Below are 20,456 nucleotides of genomic sequence, written 5' to 3' on the forward strand. Positions count from 1 at the left end.
GGTAATCTATAACTATTCTATATTTCTTTTGGTTATTTGCGTCCATTTTCTTGTCTATTACCCAGATGGGTGAATTAAAAGGCGAGTTTGAATCTTATATTATTCCATTTTTTAACTTATTATTTATTTGTCTACTTACTTTTTTTTATAAACTTCCGGATATCTATAATTCCTTATGTAAACAGAAGTATCATTAACTAAATCTATTGTATGCTTTATTTCATTCGTAAAACTAAGGGGCGTTCCGTCTATATAAAAAATATCTCTATATTCATAACATAATTTACTTATAGCTTCGTATTCTTCTTTGTTACAATGATGAAGTCTAAGTTTCTTGAGATTTTCTTTTTGTAGATAATCTATTTCTTCTTCTATGTGCATCTTCTCAATATGATATGACTGAATATTATTTAAATTTTCTTCTTGAATATATTCTACATTAAAAGGTTTCGCTGGAGTTTCTCCTAGGTTACTTATCATAGTAAAAGCGTTGTGATCATTAATCTCAATTAAACGTGAAAGAATTTCTGCGTTTCCGATTTTTGTATAATTTAGTATTGCTGTACCAAATCTTCTGTTAACTGGGACTTTAACTTTTTGAGCAGTTCTTGGTATTATTATTTTTCTAGGTTTAAAATATTTTTGTTTCGTTGGATCTTGTGATGTAAATAATATGGGAAGAGAAATGGTTGGGGTCTTTATTTTTGAATCTTTAAAATCAATAATAGCATTGATTTGTGATAAAAAGTTGCATCGTTAGCAAATCGTCACAATTAGGAGAGAAATCGGAAAGATAAAATTTATGACAATTTGGATTTTTGAAACTAGGGAATATTGGAATGTTCATAGTTTCATTATGAATTGAAGTATACAGTATACACAGCAAATTGCTCAGGAATTATATATTTCGAAAAAAGTTCTCTTGCGATATCAGGTCTAAAAAACTTTGTTCTGATCATGTATCTATTAAAAATGTAGCATTCATTTCTGGAATTATTATCTTAGGTAATTTATCATATTGTTTAATAGCATTCAAATTTATGTGGCTGTACTTGTTGAGGCTTGGACTGGAAAATTTTCATCATTATATATTCTTCTTTCATTTTCATAGTACCTTCTTAAATTATCATTATTATATGTTCTTTCATTATCATTATATCTTTCTTCTCTTACATTATTACCCGTTATTTTATAATTAAATAAATTATTTGGAGAACGTCTATCATTTATAAAGTTACTTTGTAAACTAGTTATTAAGTTATTGGAACTTGTATCCATTGGCTCATGTCGCATTGAATTTCTACTTTGATTTTGGATAGGAATAGATGGCTGATATCTAGGTATATTTGGAAATTGTCTTTGAAATTGGTTACCAGTGTTGGACGGAAAACTTGGACGATTTTGAAACTTATTATTTGGATTTCTGAAAAAATTCTGAAAATATTTCTGTATGGACTAGAACTTTGGGAAGAATGCCGATTTTGGAAATTATTATAATTCGAAAAATTCAGATTTCGAGAAAAATTATTTCTTAATAAAAATAAAGAGTGTTGTGAATTATTATTTGAATTTCTATTAGAATTATTATAGGATCGAAAATTATAAACATTTGAGGGTCTCGTATTATTACTTCGATTTTTGTAAGAAATAAAATTTTCTTCTTCTTTAGCGAAAGCCATTGCTTACTCTATTGAATCAAGATCGTTTAATCTGACTACTAACTGCATGTGATAATAAGACCATTTATAAAAGTTTTAAGAGAAAAATCTTCATATTGTTGAATTTTTAATATTTTTAAATTTAATTGGTCATTAGACATATTTATTTTTGAACAAAAAATGCTTCTAGCATCCTGGATTCTTAAACCAAAATTTTGTGTATTTTCGTTTCTTTCTAGTTTCATTGAAATTATATCTTCGTAATTACATGTATTAAACAATCAATTGATCTCTGGTCAGAAAATGTTACCATAAGAGAATCTTTAACTTTTGCCCAAGAATCAAGTTCTGTTCTTGATGCAATAAAGACTGCTGCTCTCTTAGTTAACTTACTTAAAACAGTATCAAAAAGACAAACATTTATAGGATTATTTGCATCCCTATTGCTATGATTATTCAAAAAATTTTCACATGATTTAATAAATATGTTTAATTGTTTCGGATGGCCATCAAAAGTAGGAATATTATCTTAGTGAGTCATCTCGTTAACTGTAAAATTTACTAAATGATCTAAAATGTCCTCCACGGTGAATTAAAAAATATGTAATATATAGGTAAAAATATGGATTTTGGTAAAAGAGGAAACATTTACATGAATATTTTCATTTTCTATAGACTAGACTATTTTTGTTCTTCCGTCTGCACCACTAGGATTCTGGACGATGCTGGTTCCTTCTCCCTGGTTTTGGATTCTCCAATGGGTTGTGGACAATATTTGTTCCTAGCCCTGGACGTTTGGCTGTTACCGTACTCGAAATGTGGATTTTTTCCTATCTTTAAAAAGAAAAATTGCACACGAAATTCGGCAAGGTTTACACGAACACTGTACAATTTCGAAAAATTCGACTGACTGCGCCAGTAACAAAGTCAAAGCCGAAAACAGTTTTTTAAAAAATTGAACTTCGTAACAAAATTTATTTATTAGGAACGTACAAGTATGGTAACAACTGCAAAACAAAAAGCTCTTAATTTAATTAAATACTGCTATATATAGTCTTTCTATATGTCGTCACACATTGGATAATCCAGGGACGTAACTGTAATATTTGTAACCGCCCCAGTGCGAGTGGCCATAGGTGCCAAGCACGTTAATGTAAATAAACAAAAAATAATAAATTTTTGGCCGTATAAATATAAAAAAATCTCATTCCGTCTGTAGTGTTGTTCAGTTCTTTATGAATTGCATGACAGTACTGATAAATAGCTCTCCCAAATATATTACAAATGTAACAAAAAGGGTTTATGCATGCTTTAAATGGACTGCTTTATTTTCTTTAAAATTGTATTTTAAAGAAATTAGAGAATCGGTAGAGGGTATCAGTAATAATGTAATGAAGAAACACTAAAGATTTATTTATAAAGAGAATCCAAAATAGTATTCTTTTAGGAATAATATACTACAACATTGTCTTAAATATAGCAAATTTTTAATCGTTTTTTAACTTTATGCTGCAAACGAGTGCAATCAGCACGAGCTGGTATGGATGAAAACAGTTACAAAATTAGGAAAGGTCTACAATGAAACTCAAAATAAAACTAATCACAGTATTGCGTGCGGCACGTGACCTTCCCTCGTCAGAACTTCGAATCCCCCTTTATTTCTGTTGTTTCCTTTTCAACTACAAATGAAGTTTGTTAGTTTAATGAGTTGTAATGATCAGTTGCATTTAAACAAAGAACAATTTAGTATGCAACCAAATTTTTGGCACCTTTTAAACATTTTTAATAATTAACATTAGGCGAAAGTTTCTCTTTATAATCTATTCGTCGACTAAAACCTATAATCTACAAAGTTTGTATATAAGTTACAAGAGCGTACCACAAAATTTTACACAAATTATTTATATATATATATATATATATATATATATATATATATATATATATATATATATATATATATATATATAATATATATAATATATATATATATATATATAGATAAATATATATATATATATATATATATATATATATATAATATATATAATATATATATATAGATAAATATATATATATATATATATATATATATATATATATATATATATATGTATATATATCTACTTCTTGAGTGGCTTTATAACTCGAGATGAGTTTCGCTACGTCCACTATAGCCCTCCATCTTCTACGATCTTGGGCTTCCATTTTCCATTTTTGTACCCTAATCCGAGATAAATCGGTTTCAATATCATCCTTCCATATTTCCATATTTTTCTGGGATGGTCTTCTTGTCTAAACTTTGATGTTATACTAAATGGCATCGATGTTCTGTTTGCTATCTTTACCTGTGCATATGAGTCTGTCACGCACATTTGAGTTAGTTCTTCCCTCAGAATAATGTCATAAAATTTTTGATGCAAAACGTTTCCTTCTTTTGTTAACAATTCTCTTTACAAAAATTTCATGGCGCTTAGTGATCTTTAAGAGATGCTATCGCACTCTTTACTTCTTGAACTGTTGGTGTTGGTATTTACACAGCTGCAAAATGAAATGTAATATTAGTTTCTTCATCTCATCTTTAATATTTAGCAAATTCCGAAAGTATTTTTTCCATCATTCGACACTTTCTATTATTTGTTCATCTGCTGTTACCCCAACAGTTCCACATTGTCCGACTGTCTTCAGTCAAGTTAATTAATAAAAATCAGCTTCGTCATACCATAAGCTTAGAAAGCAGATCATAATATATATATATATATATATATATATATATATATATATATATATATATATATATATATATATATATATATATATATATATATATATATAAGAATTACTGGATATTAGTGACTGTCAATATAAACAAACAACACAGTTTATTAGGGTTGCAGTCAGAAAATTGGCCGGGATGTTAATGAAACACTCTTATGACTTTTTGTCTAGCTTTCGGAAAGTTACTATGTTACTATGTAACTTTGTTTTGGATGAACTTATAACAATGTGTAAAGAAAAGATACCTTTTCACATACCTTTTATTAAACGATATGTTGATGATTTGACCTTATTGGTCCCTGAAAACATAGTAACTGATGTGTTAAACACCTTTAACGCCCAATGTGAACACCTGAAGTTTACGGTTGAGAGAGAGGCTGATAATATGATTCCTTTTTTAGACATGCTAATCCATCGTGGCAATGATGGCATGCTAAGGACGGAGTGGTATCGTAAACCTTGTTTAAGTAACCGTTTTATAAACTTTCATTCTCAACATCCATCTAAGATAAAAACAAATTTGGTTTTGGCCTTGAAAACTAGGGTTATCAACTTGTCACACATCGAGTTCAGAGACAAGGGACTAAAAAAGCTGAGATCTATATTACAAGAGAACTCCTATCCTATAGGGCTGTTAAATAAATTTTCGGTTCTCCTTTTCCTTCGCATTTTTCTGACAACCAAAATTTTCATAACAATAAGGTCCGACAATTGACATTGACACAGAACACATCAGTGATACCATCTTAAATAACTTATGGTTGCCTAACCTACATTCCAGTTTTGACACCGAAGCTAATGAACATCTTCAAAAATGTTAGTTATTTAAAAATTACAACCAAAAATGTGAAAACGGTATCGAAGTTATACACAAAAACAAAAGATCCTTTCACAATACAGGAGTCATCGAATGTTGTTAATTCTATACCGTGTAATAATTGTAACAAAATATATATAGGAGAATCATCTCGTAATTTTCACAGTAGGGTGATCTCACATCGTAGCGATATAAAAACCAAAAAAATAAATGCATGTGCATTGACAGAACATGCATTAACGTTGAAACATGAATTTAATTTCGAGGATTCCTGTATTTTGGCAAAGGAAAAGAACCATTCAAAACGTGTTTTCTTGGAAATGTGTTCCATAAAATCTAGTACATCTTGCATCAATAAAAAGTCAGACATAGATAAACTGAGCAACATTTATTGTTACTTACTGGAAAAACATCCAAAATAAAATTAATATCTACCTGTACCCGTACCCACACAAATTACACTTATATGCATAACCTGTTGCATACCATTAAGACAGGTTTAAAAATTAAAATCACCTAAGATGGGCCTCTAGTATTTCTTAAAAAGAAATATAATATTAAGTACACCTAATTACTTTTTAATCAAAGGATTTTTTCTTTTTGTTCTCTATGTGCCAGAGTTAAAACACACCAGTAAAAGATGACAACAAAATTTTTACTACTTTTACCTAAATTTTAAAGAATTTTAAAATGTATTTTGTCCACTATTTTATATTTTATGTGTGTGTTATTAATGTTGAGTGTATATGCTTTTATAAATAATCTCAACGACTAGTAAGTTGCACTGAAGATTTGTGATATTTTATAAATATTTACATTTTTTTTCTTATTACAGTGTCTTGAAAAAGGAATAAAACCATTCCGAAAGCTAGACAAAAAGTCCTAAGAGTGTTTCATTAACATCGCGGCCAATTTTCTGACTGCAACCCTAATAAACTGTGTTGTTTTGTATATATTGTTGTGATTGTTTATTTTGACTTTAATCTTAGTTTATTGAGCCAATAAAAAAATATAACTTATTTGTTATCAAAAGTAAAATAAACTCCTTATATTACCTGTGTTCGATGGATTCAAAGATTTTCTAGTTGTCTTTTATCGGGATAGAGAAGAAGGATAAGAATAAAAAATATATTATATTACAAAAGTTTACGTTTCTTTATTTTATATGAACGAATAAAACAATTATCAAATTCTGTCGTTATCTTATCAATCAGCATACAAGAAAATAAATCAAATTTTTATAATAATAAGATTTTAAATCTACATACATTTATATTAAGTGAAAACCAATTTTACTTAAATTTTTCTTTACTTGAAACAAGAAACAACAAAACTTTAAACTTTTGATTAGCCTAACAAAACCTCAGTTCTTAAATTTGAATGCTAATGACCATGATGTCAAACCGATCCTTCACAGATATAAAATTCAATTGTACAAAACACTTACAGCTTATTTTCTTATTGAGTTGTATGTTGGAACATACCCAGAAAAATCCAGTCTCCTCAACGATGTGATCTCTCCTTTTTGGCACCTAGGCTCCTTCCTAACGTCTCTGCAAACCTGCTGCACTAACCAAAAACACCTGATGCACTCCAAAAACTCAACTACTTATTAATGACACAAGGACCTCCTTTTGTCAACTTAATGCCGTAAAACTACTTTTACAAATCTTCACAAAATGCCAACGGTAGATACAAGGACCATCCTTCGATGGCCAAATTATAACTGCACTTCTCCGGTTCTCATGATCGGCTCACAAATTCCCATTTAAAAACGACCGCCCAATCAAAAGCTCAAATTGTGTTTACCATGATTTTGGAAAAGCCTAATTTCGGTTTCAGAGAAAAACTAAATAGCTTACTTTAAAATTGCTTTTGTCAATACACAATTTATACATATTTCAAAAGATTAGAATATGGTCATTTAATACTCGATTATACAAACAATGAAAAGATTAACTTACAGGTAAAATGTCTTCTAATTCTAAACAAAGGTTTTTTGATAATTTTGTTTGAAACGGAAAAAGGTCGTTTTTTCCGCCAAACAAAGTTCTATTCTTATCTACAATAAATCTTATCTTAAATTACTATATACAATTTGTTTATATTGATATCTTAAAATTTTATTTCGATGGATTTTTTTATCTATTTTTCTTTGGTTGGGAAAGAAGAAATATAACAATATATATATATATATATATATATATATATATATATATATATATATATATATATATATATATATATATATATATAGGAGTAAGAAAAAAGAAGTACTTGGGACTCGTTTGGAAGAAATATATAAATATGTTTTGGATGCGTTGGAGTCAATAAAAGGGGCTATTGGCTAACTATTTTTATATCTCGAGCTTTCAATTGTGTACAATTATTTTCAAGAGCTGCTAAAAAATACAAAATATCTTACAAAGTGAAACTAGAAAAAAAAATTATGTTAACTCACCAAATAAAATTAGTTTTGTTAATAAATTGCTGCTAAACATATTTCATCAAAACTATTCTAAAAATTTTCTTATCTAATAAATGTTTCTTAAATTTTGTAATATAATTTGGAAAAATTTTTTTAACACAGAAAACAATTGAATTTATAAATAAAAAAAAGTCTTAAAAAAGTTTTTCCAAATTATGTTACAAAATTTAAGAAACATTTATTAAATAAGAAAATTGTTAGAATAGTTTTTTTTAAATATGTTTAGCAGCAATTTATTAACAAAACTAATTTTATTTGGTGAGTTAATATAATTTTTTTTTTCTAGTTCCACTTTGTAAGATATTTTGTATTTTTTAGCAGCTCTTGAAAATAATTGTAAACACAATTGAAAGCTCGATATATATATATATATATATATATATATATATATATATATATATATATATATATATATATATATATATATATATATATATATATATATATATATATATATGTGTGTGTGTGTGTGTGTGTGTATACAAAATATATAGTTTTCGTTTCCGCACCTCCAGGACATCCCCTTGGCTACGTAACTGATCGAAACTTATTTATTTATTTTATACCATATGGACCAATTATCTTCAGTAATATAAGCATTATATATTATAAGGTTATTTTTTATTTTTCAATCAATAAACTCTTATATATTGTTCAATACGGTAGATCAGAATTACAACATTGTCCAGTCTAGAAAGGTTTAATATAATTCCATAACGGCATTAAGGTTATTTTGCGTACACCGCATACATTAAATTATTTAATCATTTCACTGACAGAGGCTAAATGGTCATTTGAGTTTCAGAATCGTCGTAGGTAGCCAGATTAACAAAGTTTCTTAATGCGAAAGCACATTCCCATGTAAATCGTTGCATTTTGTCTGTGATGCTGCACAACATGTGCATTTTATTTCCTTGTAAAAGGATTACGTGGTCCGAGGATTTTAGTTACGAATTTTGGAGTCAGTTGAAGACATTGTTGGTATTGTTTGAATGTTATTCAGTTTAATGGGAGATAATTAAGTTTTAAACAAAATTTAGAACAAATTTTGTGACTATTTATATATGTCAATAAATTAAATATAATTAATTCAGTGGGTATATTAATAATATTCAAGACACCTTGTAAAAACTGGAAAGACACCAATACCAAATAAAAGACTTACAAACATGCATTCTACGTAGCCCATAAACAGTTGCAGGCCGGGACGAGAATGATCTGTCCTTCTAGATGCGACGGGAACTGTCGACCGCTGGAAAGTTCGACCCGACAAGCGATGAGACGAATTAGAGGTGGGCTACTCCAGAATGTTCGAGTACATAGTGACTTTTATATATAAGCCTACCTTCTAGGAGTTAAGTTTAGTTGATAAGAGATAATCGTGCTGTAAACTTATAAATAAATATATTTATATAAATTCCAACCGCTCATTTTATTTAATCCCGCTAGAGTTGGTGTCCGGTGTGAGATTTAGAAATAAATTCAATTCAATTCATCAAAAAAAAAAGACTTTTGAACTTTTGAAAAGTATTGTTCGTCGGGAACAGCCTTGTAACTCGGTAGTGATCTTTGTAAAAAAAAGAACATTTTAAAAGAACGTGTGTGCCTGACCAAAGATGCTGCTAGTACTACTTTCAGTAAAACAGTTGCGTGAGCAACTAGAAGAACGAGATGAGGACTGCAGCGGATCCAAGAAGATCCTCCAAGAACGACTGAAGAATGTTCTAAGAATGGGGATGACCCAGAGACATTCCAGTTTCAATCAGCAGAAGAAACAGTTTTAAAAAAGATGAATGAGAAATTTGCAAATTTGTCTTGCAAATGATTGAAAAAACTTCTAAAAAAATGATAGTAAATTTGAAAACGTCTCGCAAATGATTGAAGAAACTTCTAAAAAAAAAATGATGAAAGATTCGATGAAACTTCTTAAATTAATAGAGAAACAGCTAGACAAAGCGACGAGAAATTCGAAAATATGTCTAGAAGATTCGACGAAGTATGTATTGAAAACAGTGAGAAGTATGAAGAAGTCTTTAAAACATTCGATAAAGTAGAAGAGAAAATCAAACAGTTAGAGAGCATGATAACCAATACAAAAGTGCTACCACCAGTTAGAACAGTAGCCTTAGATCCGGTAGTGAAAGAAGAATCACCTAGAGACGAAACGACACATCATATGCGATTCAAATTACCACCATTTGATGGAGAGTTTTCTTGGTCCATATACCTTAGACAATTTGAAGCTATTGCGACAGCCAATCATTAGACAGAACAAGAAAAATGTTACCATACCTTGTTCACTCTACTAGATAAACGTTACGGAGATGCCCATCTACAACAAGTCTACAAAGTACAAATAAGAAGTAGAATCCAACGAGCAAGTGAAAGTTTGCAAGAATTTGAAGCAGATGTTGCTCGTATAGCGCTGTTGGCCTATCCAGAGGCACCAGACAACACATTGGAAGAAATTGATGTAGATATTTTTATCAATGGGTTAAGAGACAGTGAACTACAGAAAGCTTTACGACCTACAAGACCGAAAGTTTTAGATGAAGCGCTCGCCATTACCTTGGAACACGAGACAGCTAGTCGAGCTTCACGGAGCTATCGAGTACGAACCTCTGAAGAGAGCAACGTATAAAACGATAAACGTCTGGAGGAAATCGTACGGAAAGTAGTTCGTAACATGATGCCGAAGAGACATGAAACCAGATGTTGGAATGGTAACGACGTAGGTCACATTATTCGTAAATTGCAAGAAAATAATACAACAGTCAGAAAGCTAGAACAGATCAAACACTGGGCTGGAAAAAGTGATTTAAATGCTGATGCTCAGTCAAGACGGCCATACAGTGCAAATCGTAATCATTGTCTTGAATTAGAAGAACGACTTTGCCCCGTGAGACGAACCACCGTCATTAATGATCAATGGCAGGCTTAACAGCTACAAGACGCTCAAGCAGATGATTCATGTATAAAAAGAGTATTGGATTGGATGCGCCGAAGTGAAAGACCTTCTTGGCAAGACATTAGTGCATGTAGTCCAGAAGTCAAGTGTTACTGGAGCCAATGGAATTGCTTAGTGCTGAAAGATGATCTTCTGTATAGTACCCTTGAGAACGATGATGGTACAGAAACTAAGCTTCAGTTGATTGTACCTAAAAGTAAACTGTCAAAAGTATTGCGTCAGTTGCATGATGATGCATCAGGCGGACACTTTGGTATTACGAAGACTCTGCAAAAGGTTCGAGAACGGTTCTATTGGGTGAACTGTAAAGATGATGTAAGAAGATGGTGCCGGAAATGTGAACTGTATGCAACCAGTAATGGTCCAGTTAATAAAAAGAGGGCACCCATGAAACAGTACAATGTTGGTAGTCCTATGAGAAGAGTAGCAATCGACATTGCAGGTCCACTTCCAGAGACGAATGATTTAAATAAATATATCCTGGTAGCCATGGATTATTTTAAGAAATGGACTGAGGCCTATGCGATACCAAATCAAGAAGTTGCTACCATTACAGAGCTACTTGTTAAAGAATTCTTTAGCCGATTTAGTGTTCCCTTGGAGATCTACTCCGATCAAGGGCGAAACTTCGAGTCAACCCTTTTCTAAAACGTTTGTAAATTGATTGGTGTCAATAAGACCAGAACGACACCCGTGCATCCTCAATTAGATGGAATGGTCGAGAGGATGAACCGAACGATGGGTAAACACCTGTCCAAAGTTATATCAGAACATCAAAGAGATTGGGACCAGCATATTCATTTATTCTTAATGGCATACCGCTCGGCTGTGAATGAAACTACAGGCCAGACTCCAACCTGCCTGATGTTAGGTCGTGAAGTTCGTTTGCCCTGCGACCTAGAGTTTGGCTGCAGACCTTCCGAAGAACATGTTGCAAGCGAAGATTTTATCGACCGCCTGAAGGTAAGAATGAACAACATTCATGAACTTGCCGACAACACATCCAGTTAGTCAGTGACAGAATAAAAGATCAATATGATTCTCGATGCAAGAATGAAAGCTATGAAGTAGGTGATCTTGTTTGGCTTTATAATCCACAACGTCGTCGTCGCTTGTCTCCTAAACTGCAAAGACAATGGGAGGGTCCGTATGAAATTAAAAAGAGAATAAATGACGTAATATGACGAATTAAGAAGTTGCCGAAAGGTAAACCAAAAGTAGTTCACATAAATCGTCTTGCACCTTATGCTGGCCCAAATGAAACAGAAGAAGCCCGAGCCCTTCAATATGAGATCAAAGATGACCGGTGACCAAGCTCTAATGAATTTATGTCAAATTACGCAGAGAGAAAGAGTGCTAGATTCGACGTGACCACAGAAGTTCAGCAGGATCTTTTTAGTGTTCCGCATAACGTCTCTCTAGCCCACTGTGTTGTCCAAGATCTTGAGATGACTAAAGGAATCTCATCCGCATTTTAAAAGAAATTCGGTCATATGGACGAGTTAAAAAACCAGCAGCCTAAAGTTGTAATAGTACTGAGATTAGAAGATGGTTCTCGATCTTTGCTGTATATGGTGACCAGGAAGTCGTATACAGACAGGGCAAGCTACGAGGATATATAGCGTGCTCTAACTAATTTGAAGAAAATCGTCTGCGATTATGACATTAAGAATTTGGCCTTACCCAAGATATGGCATGCACTTGATAATCTGTATTGGAAGATTGTCAGAAGCATGCTTGAAATGATCTTCCGAGAAACCGGCATAAGAATTACTGTATGTTGCATTAACCCGATGAGATCGTGTCCTTCAAAGTCAGTAGACTTTCTTTCTGAAGGGTTCATGCAGAGCTGGAGAGTCCTGTAGATTTCGCCATCCTGGGCCTACATATAGAGTTGCTGATCGGAACGCTCAGATCTAAGAGGGGGGCAGTGTTACGAACATGCATTCTACGTAGCCCATATAACGGTTGCAGGCCGGGACGAGAATGATCTGCCCTTCTAGATGCGACGGGAACTGTCGACCGCTAGAAAGTTCGACCCGACAAGCGATGAGACGAATTAAAGATGGGCTACTCCAGAATGTTCAAGTACATAGTGACTTTTATATATAAGCCTACCTTCTAGGAGTTAAGTTTAGTTGATAAGAGATAATCGTGCTGTAAACTTATAAATAAATATATTTATATAAATTCGAACGGCTTGTTTTATTTAATATCGCTATAATACCTTCTTCGTCTTGTAGTTCCTTCTCCTATCGGAGGTTGGCTATCATCACAGCTATCCGTACCTTATTGGCGGCTGCTCTAAAAAGATCTACTGAGCTGCAACTATACCACTCTCTTAGGTTTCTCAGCCAGGAAATTCTTCGTCTTCCTATGGATCTTTTACCCTTGATTTTACCTTGCATTATGAGCCTTATTATCTCATATTTCGCACCTTTGGTAATGTGGCCTAAATATTCCAGCTTTCTTGTTTTGATGTGCTTTATGACCTCGCAATCCTTTTGTAGCGTTATTAACACTTCTGCGTTTGTAACTCGTTGAGTCCATGGTATTTTCAAAATTCTTCTATAGCACCACATCTTAAATGATTCCATTTTCTTTATATTATCCACTTTTAGTATCCAGCTTTTCGTTCCATACAACAAAGGCGAGAACACGTAGCATCTTAAGGCTCTTATCCTCAGATCCAGAGGAAGGTCTCGATTGACAAACATTGTTTTCATTTTTATAAATGCTTGTCTTGCAATTTCAATGCGTGTACAATACCTTACAAACTGCTAAAATTACTTGTAGAAGATCAATCATTAAATGTTGTAGTGTCGCTGTTGACATCTTAACCAGATTATTTACATTATCCACATATTTCTGTTACTTCATATACTCGAAAAAGGAACTTATTCAATAATATCCACCGAGTAGCAGGAAAAAATGCAGACGTCAGTAGTCTTAATGCCACCATTTAGAATTTTCTTCTCGAAAAGTTATTTTTATTCAAGTCAGTTGACACATTTATAAACCAGATGACGTAGCTAACTATCCTATAGATTTTTAAATTCACTGGAATGGCCTGGACTTTCCAAATGAAGGATCACATATATTAATCAACCTCGACTGTGCAATGGAACGAGACTGACTGTGAAAAAGCTAATAAATAATGTTATTAAGGCAACACACATCAAGGAAAAATACAAAAAAGAAGATATCTTGATCTTAAGTATGATTCCAATGGAATTACAATTTGATTTTAAAAGTCTACAGTTTCCCGTGCCTTGGGCTTTTGCCATGACGATAAATAAATCGCAAAGGAAGGTTGGAAGTTTTCGGTACAACTTAGACTTTCCATGTTTTGTGTGTGTTCCGTTTCGCATCTATGTTTATTTTAAACTTATTCATCATAGTAATAATATATTCATTTTTTATCTCTATTCAAACATACGCGCCACTGACTAGAGTGCTTTATATTTTTACCTGTTAAAGTAGTAGCCGAAAAGTGGCAACTTGATAGTGATTAGTAAAATACTTTGTTATTTTTCGTCCGTGATAATCCCGAAAATTCGAGAGTTACAGCGAAAAATAATTTAGTACAATAAGCCGATGTGTATAATTAATATAATACGTTAATGACAATGATAAGGATTGGCCGTAAAACATTAAAAAATATTTGAGTGAATTAAAAACAAATAAACAAGGTTAACTGATAATTAGTGAAGTATAAACAATTGAACCGGTAATTACATCTAATTCTTGTCCGATTTTATAGCACATTGCCAAACTGACAAGAATTTCTGAGTACAGAATAAAATCAATAACAGTATCACAGTGAAACGATAGGCATTTTTTTCTCTGAACCATTGAGGTGGAAAACAGTGTTTGGCGCCGAAAATGGAAAGATACCTGGAAAGGAAAACATGTCTGGACAGCGACGGTACAACGGATGATGGCACAAACAGGAGGACAAGAGATGAGAGTTCAGAGAGAACGAAGAAGAAAGGTCAACGAAGAGTTGAAAACTCTCCAAGACTTCACTCAAAACAACAGATAACCATGATTAGACAAAACTGGATAAATTAATAGACATAATGGATAATCTGGCAAGTGACATTAAAGAAATAAAGAGAACCCAAAACAGAAGTAATGAAGTCTTCAGAAGTTTCTTTCTGAAGAAAGAAAATATGGAAATCAAAAAGGAGTTAAATAAAGTCAAGGAAAATATTGAATTCATGGAAAAACAAAGAAGAAATAACAATGTAGTGATGAGTGGTCTAGCTATTTAAACATACCATCAAAGCGTCTTAAAAGAGGGAATGAGCAACTTCATTAAACACATTTTGAGATAGATGTTAAAATTAAAATTGCACACAAACTGGGAGAGAAAACCTGTCTGACTTAATTAGTAAAACATGAAGAGAATGTAAAGGTTATGAAAAATAAATCTAAACTAAGACATGTTGAAGAAGGAAAAGTATACATCAATGATGATACTACGAATAAAGAGAGAGAAATTCAGAAAACATGCGCAAGAAGAAAAGGAAAGAGGAAAGAATGTAAGAATTGGTGGAAATACAATATGGATCAACAAGGTCGGCTGGAAATTTTGAAATTTCTACTAAGTCGATTTCGTCCAAAACGTGATACAAGTGTTCGTTGTGGTGACTTCGGAACTAATCAAAAAACACATGTAACGAAATATCAAGACAAAGCAAGTTATTGGAAGTTTTCGACTATCGAAAATTTCCTAAGTCGATGAGACCTAAATGTAGAAAAGTTATTTTTATAACAAAAATTATTTCAAAGTCAATAAAGAAAAATAAAATACTAGAAATATTTCAAAGTCCCTAAAAGAGAAATAAAATATTAGTAATATTTCAAAGTCCCTGAAAGAGAATAAATATTAGAAAAATATCCTAAGTTCCTAAAGGAAAAGATATAATTTGTCAGAAATTATCCTAAATCGCTGAAAGAAATATAAAAATATTATAAAATTCTTCTAAGATCCGTTCAATAACTTAGAGAATCTGAAAGAGAAATAATTTTACAAAATTATCCTAAGTCTAAATTCGTCGAAAAATACCAAATAAATAAATATGAAAAATTATTGTAAGTTCGTTTATGAACTTGGAAAAAAATCTGAAAGAGAAATTAAAATAACAATAATTTACGAAATTATGCTAAGTTAAAATTCCCTGAAAATATCGTATAAATCAAATAAGAAACTATTCTATTCGTTTAAGAAAAATCCTGAAAGAAATAACCAAATAATTCAAATTATCCTAAGTTATTAAATCAGAAATAAATATCTTACCAAAATTTTCTAAGTCGAAAATACCCGGAAAATAGAAGAAAAATATGAAATCGTACCAAGTCGAAAATACAATTTAATTCGAAATAAAATATTTCACGAGAAATATCCTAAGTCAAAAAAAGCTGAAATAAATACAATTTAAATATAAATTAGACTAAGCCTCGCTAGAGAACTTGGAAAAATCCTGAAATAAAAGGATAGCGGTTAGCTGCAATAAAAAGCAGAGTTTCTGGGAACTAAATCAACCAGAAGGTCTCTAATGCCAAGAAGGCTGGTTCTGCGGAGCCCTGTCCAGACCAGAACGAGTTTTTGGCCGTCGTGTACATATACTTATATGAAATTAATTCGAGCTTGCACGAAAGCCAATGCTCAATTTCGGGCAATACCATTGGCTGCAATTATCGTTGCAATTCGACCAATCGTAAAGCCGGAATTGAGTTTCAATTTCGGGCAATACCAGCTGCAATTATGGTTGCAATTTGACCAATTGTAAAGCAGGAATTCAGCTATTGGCGACTATCGTTATGTATGGAATAAATGAAGACGCAAGAGCAGCTAGCAAAGACCTATTCTGGGATAAGGCCTCAGAAATAATAGATAGTTTAGAAGGCAATACTATAGTATTAGAGGATTTAAATGGTCGAGTGTGTGTAAGAGATGAACATACCCAAGATGTATTATGACCATATGGAGAAGAAATAAAAAATAACAATGGGGAACGTATTATTGATATATGTAAAGAAAATAATTTAATAATAATAAACACATTTTTTAAATACAAAGATGTACATAAATATACAGGAGAAGACAAAAGTAGAGGCAAAAGATCCATCATAGACTATGTGTTAGTAAATAGATCATTGAGGCAATGTATTAAAGACGTAAGACTAAAACGAGAAGCTGAAATTTATAGTGACCACTATCTAGTTGTAGCCAGGACCAGGGAGTGCGACAAGAATCAATAACCAAAGAGACCAAGAAAATAAGTAAAGGTCATGATACACAAACTATAGAAGTAATCAGGTAACATAAGCTATCAGACAAGGAAACAGCAAACAAGTTTGAAAACTACGTTAAAACTACCTAACAGAGCACGCTGAACATGACTTATACTAAAATTGACAAATACCGAAAGAAGCACTCCTAAACGGTGGTAAACAAGCATGCGGAATAACAAGAAATAACAGAAGCAAAAAGTGTACAAACTGGTGGAACAATAAAATAAAAGCAGAAGTGTAGTCCAAGAAGATAGCTTGGAAAAATTATTTAAGGAACGAAACCGCAGACAACCTCCAATTATACAAACTGCAAAGAATCAAAGTCAAAGATATGGTACTAGCAGCGAAACGGAAAAGTTAGGAAGAATTAGGAAACAAGATCGAAGAAGACTACCACTCTAACGAAAAGTTATTCTTTAAAACCCTGAAGAATTTAAGAACCGAAAAGGCTCCACAAACACCAAAGCAAATAAGGGACAAAGAAGGACACTTACTGCATGACAATAACCACAACCTAGATAGATGGAAGCAATATTTCGAGGATCTACTGAATATCCAAAACGATGTAGACATTATCACAGAAGAACCAGAAGAGGCAGAGCACGAAGACCAAATTCAAAACGAAATAACTATAGCAGTAACAAAAGAAATCATACAAAAGCTTAAGAAAGGTAAGGCGGCTGGATTTGATAAAATCACAGCAGAAATGCTTAAAAAGATGGGCGACAGGGGCATTGAACTGCTAACAAAAGTATGTAATAGGGCATGGAGTCAGTGCCAAATACCAAAAGATTGGGAAGTGAGAGTTATTTTACCCATCTTCAAAAAGGGTAACAGACGCGAATGTAGTAACTACAGAGGAATAACACTACTGAGCATCCCATCTAAAGTATATGAGAGAATACTAGAAAAACGTTGATTCTAAAATGGAACAATCACATAGTGGATTTAGAAAAGGGAGAAGTATCCAAGATCACATTTTTACTATCAAGAAACTAATACAAAACGCACTGAACTCAAGCACTAAGTTATACCAAGCCTTTATAGACTTATAAAAGGCATTTGATAGTACTCCAAGGAAGGTGATTGACATATGTTTAAAAAAGAAAGGTGGGAAAATCAAACTCAGGCAAGCCATTATGAGTATATATAGACATACAAGGAACAGAATCAGAACCGATAATATGGAATCCGAAGAGTTCATAGTAAATGAGGTTCTACGTCAAGGAGAAGTCCTAGGCCCCATACTGTTTAATATTGTCTTGGATGACATAATTAAATAAACTAGAGCAGAAACATTGAAATTATATGCCAGACATAGAAATCTAAAAGCAGTGTGGATCTCAGAGTGTGCATACGCAGACGATCTAGTGATATTTGGGATAAATGAAGAAGCACTCAATCGAAATTTGCAAGTATGGAACGCTGCACTAATTAAACGAAATTTGAGGATCAATAATGAGAAGACGAAAGTAATAGTATGTGGAAAAAATAGAAAACAAACGAAGATAACACTTAACGGAAATACACTCGAACAAGTCGATACTTACAAATACTTGAGAGTACACATAGAGAACAGAGGAAGTGGAGGAACTGAAATAAGTTCCAGAATAGAAAGTGCTGCTTGGATGTACCACGCAATTAAAAGTACGTTTTTGCCGAAAAAAGAAGTATCCGAAAAAGCCAAAGTGACCATATACTAGACTATGTTTGTACCGATTTTAACTTTTGGTAGTGAAAGTTGGACGCTTACTGATATATTAAAATAGAAAATACAGAGCATATAAATGAAGTTTCTTAGAAGAATAATGGGTATAACCAGGTTAGACAGGATTAGAAATGAGGCAGTCAGAGAACATCTTAAGGTCCAACCAATTATTAAGAAAATTAAAGAGGCCCAACTGAGATGGTATTGTCATCAAGTGCCACCAATCACGCACTTCGATGTTCATCGCCCTTCCTTCTGGAACATATAATTAAATTTAATTGGTCGAGAAATGAAAAAGTTTCATATAAAGTTAATTTATCTTTAAATATGGAACATTTTCGGATCTCAGGTCAGTCAAGTCAGTACAGTGTATAGTGTGTGTTTTACCCGTGTAGGGTAGCTCCCTAGAGCACTTTGCTCGAAGGGCTCTGTTTCTTTCTAAGACTCTGAAGCTGAGTTTTTTTCTTCTTAGAAAGAATGTGTTTTATTTCCACCACCTAATAAAACCATAATGGCATTGTCTCTTCAAGATAATGCCACAATAAGAGCGTACCGGCCAACTACGCAATATTACACCATATTGCGCAATAGTTGGACAGATTAATAAACATGGAATTTTTGCACCAAGTTGCAATCATTTTCATACGTTTATTAATTACACCGGAGACGACATGGCGCCCAACCTTCAACGAACTCTACCACGACTCCGAGATGTCAGAGTTCTCATGCTCCGCGATCGAAAATCGCAAACAGTTCCAACACGATGCCTGCATCAAAACCACTCAAGAAAACAGCGGGGAGAAGCATCGGGTGTTAGTACACCAAACTAACATGCCGATATCCACCTTCTGCAGCCCTGAAACCGTCGATGTGCCATATCTCCGACGAGCCAGCCTACTTGATGCTAAGTACCTGATGCAATGGATGTCTCCGCAGTAGCCAGTCACTGCCTGCCCTACCATTATGTGGTCCAGAGCACCACGGAGGCCCAGGCAAACTCGCCTACGACACACCGGCGACATGCAGATGGGAAACGTACAGCTAGAGAGGACGAAGCCGCCGTAGAGGAGCACGTCGTCGAGGATGGACCTGCAGATGCTGTCCACAACACCGATCACCGCCTGTGAGTGTTTTTGTGCAGTGTAAGTGCGCGCTACGCGAGTGTACGCGAGTGTAGTGTGTGTTAGAGGACTTGTAAGTAATTTGACAATATAGACATATTTATTTTGATATATTTCATGTTATATTTGATATATTTTATGCATTTTTTTTCCCTTTTTTACATGTATTTGTAAAAAAATTGTTTTCTTAAGTTTTTTAATAAAATCATCTTTTTTATCAGCCTCAGAGTCTCCAAAGCAGGGGGGATGTCATCAAGTGCCACCAATCACGCACTTCGATGTTCATCGCCCTTCCTTCTGGAACATATAATTAAATTTAATTGGTCGAGAAATGAAAAAGTTTCATATAAAAGTTAATTTATCTTTAAATATGGAACATTTTCGGATCTCAGGTCAGTCAAATCAGTACAGTGTATAGTGTGTGTTTTACCCGTGTAGGGTAGCTCCCTAGAGCACTTTGCTCGAAGGGCTCTGTTTCTTTCTAAGACTCTGAAGCTGAGTTTTTTTCTTCTTAGAAAGAATGTGTTTTATTTCCACCACCTAATAAAACCATAATGGCATTGTCTCTTCAAGATAATGCCACAATAAGAGCGTACCGGCCAACTACGCAATATT

The 20,456-nt window shown here is 33.0% G+C and overlaps 1 protein-coding gene across 1 annotated transcript; it reads left to right on the forward strand.

Annotated features, from left to right (window-relative positions):
- Positions 1-16,538: 16,538 nt before the first annotated feature.
- On the forward strand, positions 16,539-18,715 carry LOC140446438 (uncharacterized). Its single transcript, XM_072538989.1, has 3 exons — positions 16,539-16,664; positions 17,443-17,842; positions 18,360-18,715. Exons 1-3 carry the CDS (start codon positions 16,539-16,541, stop codon positions 18,713-18,715), a joined length of 882 nt encoding a protein of 293 aa, XP_072395090.1.
- Positions 18,716-20,456: the final 1,741 nt, after the last annotated feature.

The sequence above is a fragment of the Diabrotica undecimpunctata genome, chromosome 7 (assembly GCF_040954645.1).
Source record: "Diabrotica undecimpunctata isolate CICGRU chromosome 7, icDiaUnde3, whole genome shotgun sequence".
In the NCBI taxonomy this organism is placed as follows: Eukaryota; Metazoa; Arthropoda; class Insecta; order Coleoptera; family Chrysomelidae; genus Diabrotica; species Diabrotica undecimpunctata.